The sequence below is a fragment of the Manis pentadactyla genome, chromosome 3 (genome assembly GCF_030020395.1).
Source record: "Manis pentadactyla isolate mManPen7 chromosome 3, mManPen7.hap1, whole genome shotgun sequence".
In the NCBI taxonomy this organism is placed as follows: domain Eukaryota; kingdom Metazoa; phylum Chordata; class Mammalia; order Pholidota; family Manidae; genus Manis; species Manis pentadactyla.
The window spans coordinates 83,931,473-83,937,472 of record NC_080021.1 but is presented as its reverse complement, the minus strand read 5'-3'; the positions used below and the strand labels follow the sequence as shown (position 1 = coordinate 83,937,472).

Sequence of the window (6,000 nt, the reverse complement as noted above, 5' to 3'; positions counted from 1 at the left end):
TACCTAGTACATCAAGATTTTATTAGAAATGTAAAGGAGAAAATGTGAGATTCACATATAAAGTATAAAAATCAAATGAATAATGATACATCATATTTGACTTGATTGTTAATAGTTTAAGATTTATAGTGAAAACAGAAACAGTTTCTATGATATGAATTCCCCTGCATTGTTCACCATGTAAAAACTTGTTTAGTCCCTGCAATAGTGGTGTCATGGAGACCTGTGTATTATATGTCAGGGAGATTTTGGTATCCACACAGAAGAAAGAGAAATGTAGATAAGAAGGGGAAATTTAGTTTGCTGCTTACTGTGCCCTATAAAGGGGTGTATAATGAAGATATGAGTTTATGATTTTAGATTGATTATAAATTGATTAAAGCCTCTAAGAATATTTTTGTGGGGAAGAATCATAGCTAACTGTGGCAGTAGGTGACCTGTATTTCACGCTGGGCTGATAGACTCCATAGTCACTGCTACATACTGCATGCTCCTATTGTCACATGCACTACTTAGAAACTGCGTTGCATAGAAATGTAAAACATGAAAGCGTACATGTTGCTAGGAAAAGTTTTGGTCAAGGAACAGAAAATGTTCACCTGTCTAACACTTGACCAACCGTGAATAGATTAGAAAGAAGAAGAAAGAAAAAAGCTTGCCTATACCTATTAATGAACTGCCCTTACCAATTAATCAACAGAACAATAAAAAATAATCATATCCTTGTGCAAAATGGTATAAATAAAGCTGTCATTGGCGCTTTGTTGAGAGACCACCTCCATCTGACTCTGTGTCCTGTCTCTCCATGCACTGACACTGTCTCATCCTTTTGGGCTTCACACACACCCCTGGACTCCGGCAACTATCGATTACAAAGTAAATAAATATTTAAATCTTAAATCTTTAAATGAAGAGGCATGGCACTTTTTTTTACGCCACTTGATAATACATGCACAAAATACTTTTCTATCCTCAGACAGTACTTCTGTTAACTCAGCCCTTTCCTTGGGGTTAAGATTAGACAGGATTTACAGAGCTTTAAGGGTGTGATTTTTGAAGAAATTCAGATGACCAGCGGGCACTTGAAAAGATGCTCCATATCGCCAATCATCAGAGAAATGCAAATTAAAACCACAATGGGATATCACACCAGTTAGGATGGCCAACAGCCAAAAGACAAACAACAAATGCTGGCGAGGATGTGGAAAAAGGGAAACCCTCCTACACTGCTGGTGGGAATGTATATTAGTTCAACCATTGTGGAAAGCAGTATGGAGGTTCCTCAAAAAATCTAAAAAAAGAAATACCATTTGACCCAGGAATGCCACTTCTAGAAATTTATCCTAAGAAAACAGGATCACAGTTTCAAGAAGACATATGCATCCCTATGTTTATCGCAGCACTGTTTACAATGGCCGAGATATGGGCAACCTAGGTGTCCATCAGTAGATGAATGGATAAGGATGTGGTACATACACACAATGGAATACAATTCAGCCATAAGAAGAAAACAAATCCTACCATTTGCAACAACATGGATGGAGCTAGGGGGAATTATGGTCAGTGAAATAAGCCAGGTGGAGAAAGACAAGTACCATATGATTTCACTCATCTGTGGAGTACAACAACAAAGCAAAAACTGCAGGAACAAAACAGCAGCAGACTCACAGAACCCAAGAATGGACTAACAGTTATCAAAGGGAAAGGGACTAGGTATGGTGGGTGGGAAGGGAGGGATAAGGGGATTAAGGGGCATCATGCTTATTAGCACACATAATGTGGGGGGGGCATGAGGAAGGCAGTATATATAGCACAGAAGACAAGCAGTGACTCTATGGCATTTAACTATGCTGATGGACAGTGACTGTAATGGGGTATGTGGTGGGGACTTGATAGTAAAGGGAAGGTAGTAACCACAATGTTTCTCATGTGAAACCTGAGCATCAGATTGTATATCAGTGATAAAATAAGTACATAAATTAATAAATAATTTTAAAAAATGGCATAGAGGTCATAAAAGGCCTCAGGAAAAAAAAAGTGCTTTTTGAAAGGCCTCTAGCTATTGAGGACCATTTGAAGCCTTGATAAGCGATATTTAGTGCTTTAAATGAGGAATTAAAAAAACTCTCTCAAAACACTTGTAAGATCTTTATTCCAATTCTAAGTAAAACCCAATTCAGCTTTAGATAAGGAGCATTATGAAGTGTGGTTTTTTTTTTTTCCTTTGAATAATTTCTGGTTTCATACCTTTGTGGTCTGAGAAGCTGGTTGGCATGTTTTTAATCTTCTGAATTTACTGAGGCTCTTTTTGTGGCCCAGTATGTGATCTGTTCTGGAAAGTGTTCCATGTGCACTTGAGAAAGCTGTGTATCCTGCTGCTTTTGGGTGGAGTGTCCTTAGATGTCTGTTAGGTCCATCTGTTCTAATGTGTTCAGTGCCTCTGTCTCCTCACTTATTTTCTGTCTGGTTGATCGGTCCTTTGGAGTGAGTGGAGTGTTGAAATCTTCTAAAATGAATGCATTGCATTTTATTTCAGCCTTTAATTCTGTTAGGAACATCCAAATACATGAAACAAATACTATGTTGAGTACATAGATATCTGTAGTGGTTATAACTTATTGTTGGACTGACCTCTTTGTCATTACATAATGTCCTTCTTTGTCTCTTGTTACTTTTTTTTTGTTTTTGAAATCTATTTTTCTGATACAAGTATTGCAACTCCTGCTTTTTTCTCCCTATTATTTTCATGAAATATCTTTTTCCATCCCTTCACTTTTAGTCTGTGTGTGTCTTTGGGTTTGAAACGAGTCTCTTGTAGGCAGCATATAGATGGGTCTTGCTTGTTTATCCATTCTGTAACTCTGTGTCTTTTGATTGGTGCAGTCAATTTACATTTAGGATTATTATCAATAGATATGTACTTATTGCCATTGCAGGCTTTAGATTCACAGTTACCGAAGGTTCAAGGGCAGCCTCTTTACTATCTAACATTCTAAGTTTAACTCGCTCATTACAGTAGTTCAAACATAATCTAAAGGTTCTTTTTTTTTCCCCTTTTTTTCTTCCTCCTCCACTCTGTTTATTTTAGGTGTCATATCCTGTATTCTTTGTGTATCCCTTGACTGACTTTTTGGGTAACTGATTTAATTTTGCATTTCCTTAGTAATTAATTGGTCTACTACCTTTACTATGGTTTTATTTTCTCTCATGACAGCTATTTAGCCTTTGGAGCAGTCCCTTTAAAATATTCTGTAGAGATGGTTTGTGGAAGGTAAATTCCCTCAAGTTTTTCTTATCTGAATATTGTTTAATCCCTGCTTCAAATTTAAGTGATAATCTTTCCGAGCAGAGTATTCTTGGTTGGAGGCCCTTGTTTCATTTCATTAAATATGTCATGCCACTCCTTTCTGGCGTGTAAGTTTGCTGCTGAGAAGTCTGCTGATATCCTGATGGGCCTTCCTTTGTATGTGATCTTTTTTCTCTCTCTGGCTTCTTTTAATACTCTGTCTGTGTCCTTGATCTTTGCCATTTTAATTATTATATGGCTTGGTGGTGTCTTACTAGGGTCCCTTGAGTTTGGAGATCTTTGCACTTGCATGGCTTGAGCGAGTATTTCCTTCCCTAGACTGGGAAAGTTTTCAGTATTTCCTCAAAGCTACATTTTCTTCTTTTCTCTTCTTCTTCTTTTGATACCCCTGTAATGCGAATATTATTCCATTGGGATTGGTTGCAGAGTTGTCTTATTATTCTTTCATTCCTAGAACTTTTTTTCTCTCTTTGCCTCAACTTCTTTATATTCCTGTTCTCTAATTCCTGTTCCATTGACCATCTCTTCTAATCTGCTTTTAAATCCCTCCAGTGTGTGTTTCATTTCAGATACTGTATTTTTCATATTTCTCTCTCTCTTGAAGTTGTCCCTGAGATCTTGAATATTTTTCTGTAGCTCTGTGAGCATGTTTATGATTTTTATTTTGAAATCTTAATCAAGAAGATTGGTGACTTCAGTTTCACTGAGCACTCTTTCTGGTGTTTGAGGTATCCTGGTTTGTACAAAATTCTTTTGCTGTTTCATAATTCTGATGATGACTATGAAACAATACCTTTGTGTAAGTGGCACCCTCTAGTGCCCAGCTCTACTCTCTGGAGCTATCCAGCACCTGGAGTGATGGTGGGGTCACAGGTACACAGTGCTGGTACGTGCCAGGAGGAAAAGCTCTTTTGGTAGCATGAAAATGCTACCTGGCTGCAGTGTCTGCATCCACTGCCAGGTCCAGTACATCGAAAATGGAGGTAGGAACCTCTGTGTTATGCCCCTGTAGGTACCCTAGGTGGGGCTGCCCTCCACGTGACCTGGTGCAATGGTGGTGGCATCAGCTGTGCAGACTCATGCCTGCTGGGAGGAATGAGTGGCAGGCTGCATATCACAGTGGGGGGCCTTAGCACTGCACTGCCAGCCAGGGGGATGGAGCATCTGATGGTCCTGAATGTTCCTAACCTGCTGGGCTGAGTTTGCTACTTTATCCTTTTCTTTAAGGTCTTTTCTTTTCCCCAGATGTAGGCAGTGTGTTGCAGTCTTCTGGGTCACTCTTTTAGGATTAGTGGTATTTGCTGTATTTTCATTACATGTGGTTTTGGGAGGTGGTTTCTGCCTCAGTTCTCTCATTGCCAGCCATCTTTTCCCCCCTCCATCAGACAAGTACATTTTACATTTCTTTCAGATCATATAGTTTTTCCTCAAAATCTGTGCATATTCCTGTGACGTCTTCAAAAGTAGAGCTTGAGTTGGAGTTAACCCATCCATAGATCCTAAAGGAGCAGCTATAGAGGATTCAAATTCAAATTTAGCAGCATCTGAAAAGAAACAGAAAAACTTATACTCCATATAAAATACTTCAGAGTTAACATGTATGAGTTAATAAAAAGAAGTTGGGGCCTTTATGAGTGTTAAAAATGAAAAATATCTATACACAACTGTGGTACAAAATACAAGACTACTAGGAAATATAACTTGCCCATAGTTATACACAATTAATTCTGACTGTGGCTAAGTATCAGAGCTTCTGGTTTTCCTATTACAAGATGGAACTAGAGAAGATAAAGATGACACAGTTCACCGTGACAACCATATGCTGTAAACGGGAAAAACAGACCGACAGGCAGTTCCCACACAGTCAGGTATACCATGAGAGGTATAAAACAGGGTGCTATTAGAACACACAGAGGGGACATCCCAATTGATACTGCAGGAAAAGGGAAAGATGTGCCAGATAGAGGGAAGAAGCATCTGCAAAGAGCTAGAGGTGAGGAAGAACATTTGTGGAACTGTAAGTAGTCTAGTTCAGTGACATGCTAGAGCAAATGGGCAGAGTAGGGTAAGTAGCAAGAGATGAGACTGAAGGACTTGGCAAGCACCAAATTTGATTTGGGTGTTTTTATTCCTTGCTAAGGTATTCGTAATTTTTCCTGCGAGTAGAAAGGTAAAACCAATGGTCAAGTCAGTGGCTGGAGATTTAAATGTCATCCTTCAAGTGACACTTAAAATTGCCTATTAGTAGGTGAGTCTTGGTTTCTTGGCCTTAAATCACTACCAGAAACATGAGAAGCTGACAAAGCCCATGTGTTCTGAGAAGTGTAGGATGACAGTTCTAAAGGAATAGCAGAAGTAAAAGAAAAGGTATAGCCAAAAATAAGAACAGACTGATGGATGTATTGAGATTTTAAAAAATCTATGGAACATGTTGAATAAATGAGGAAGAAATATTATTCACTATGAATGGCTGTGCCCTCACATTTTCTCATTAGATATGTATAAGAAACAAATATTTACATAATACCTATTATCCGAACAATGGAAAGAGTTGCTATTTACTATTCAGAGTTCATTTCAGAGAGCAGTGACATCTAAATTTAATTAATAAATCTTGGCAACATACCTTCTTTTAGTGCTCTAGTTATATTTTTGTCAAATTCTTGCTCCATCTGAAATAAGTCAAATATTAT

General features: G+C 38.2%; 1 protein-coding gene across 1 annotated transcript in view; it reads right to left on the bottom strand.

Annotated features, from left to right (window-relative positions):
- Positions 1-2,134: 2,134 nt before the first annotated feature.
- LOC118923551 (ankyrin repeat domain-containing protein 26-like) overlaps positions 2,135-6,000 on the bottom strand; it is a 70,048-nt gene continuing 66,182 nt past the window's right edge. The window contains exons 15-16 of the mRNA XM_057499341.1: positions 5,934-5,979; positions 2,135-4,851 (exon numbers count right to left, since the gene is read on the bottom strand). Coding sequence (XP_057355324.1) covers positions 4,715-4,851; positions 5,934-5,979 — 183 coding nt within the window. The 3' untranslated portion in view covers positions 2,135-4,714. The remainder of the gene's footprint in view (positions 4,852-5,933; positions 5,980-6,000) is intronic.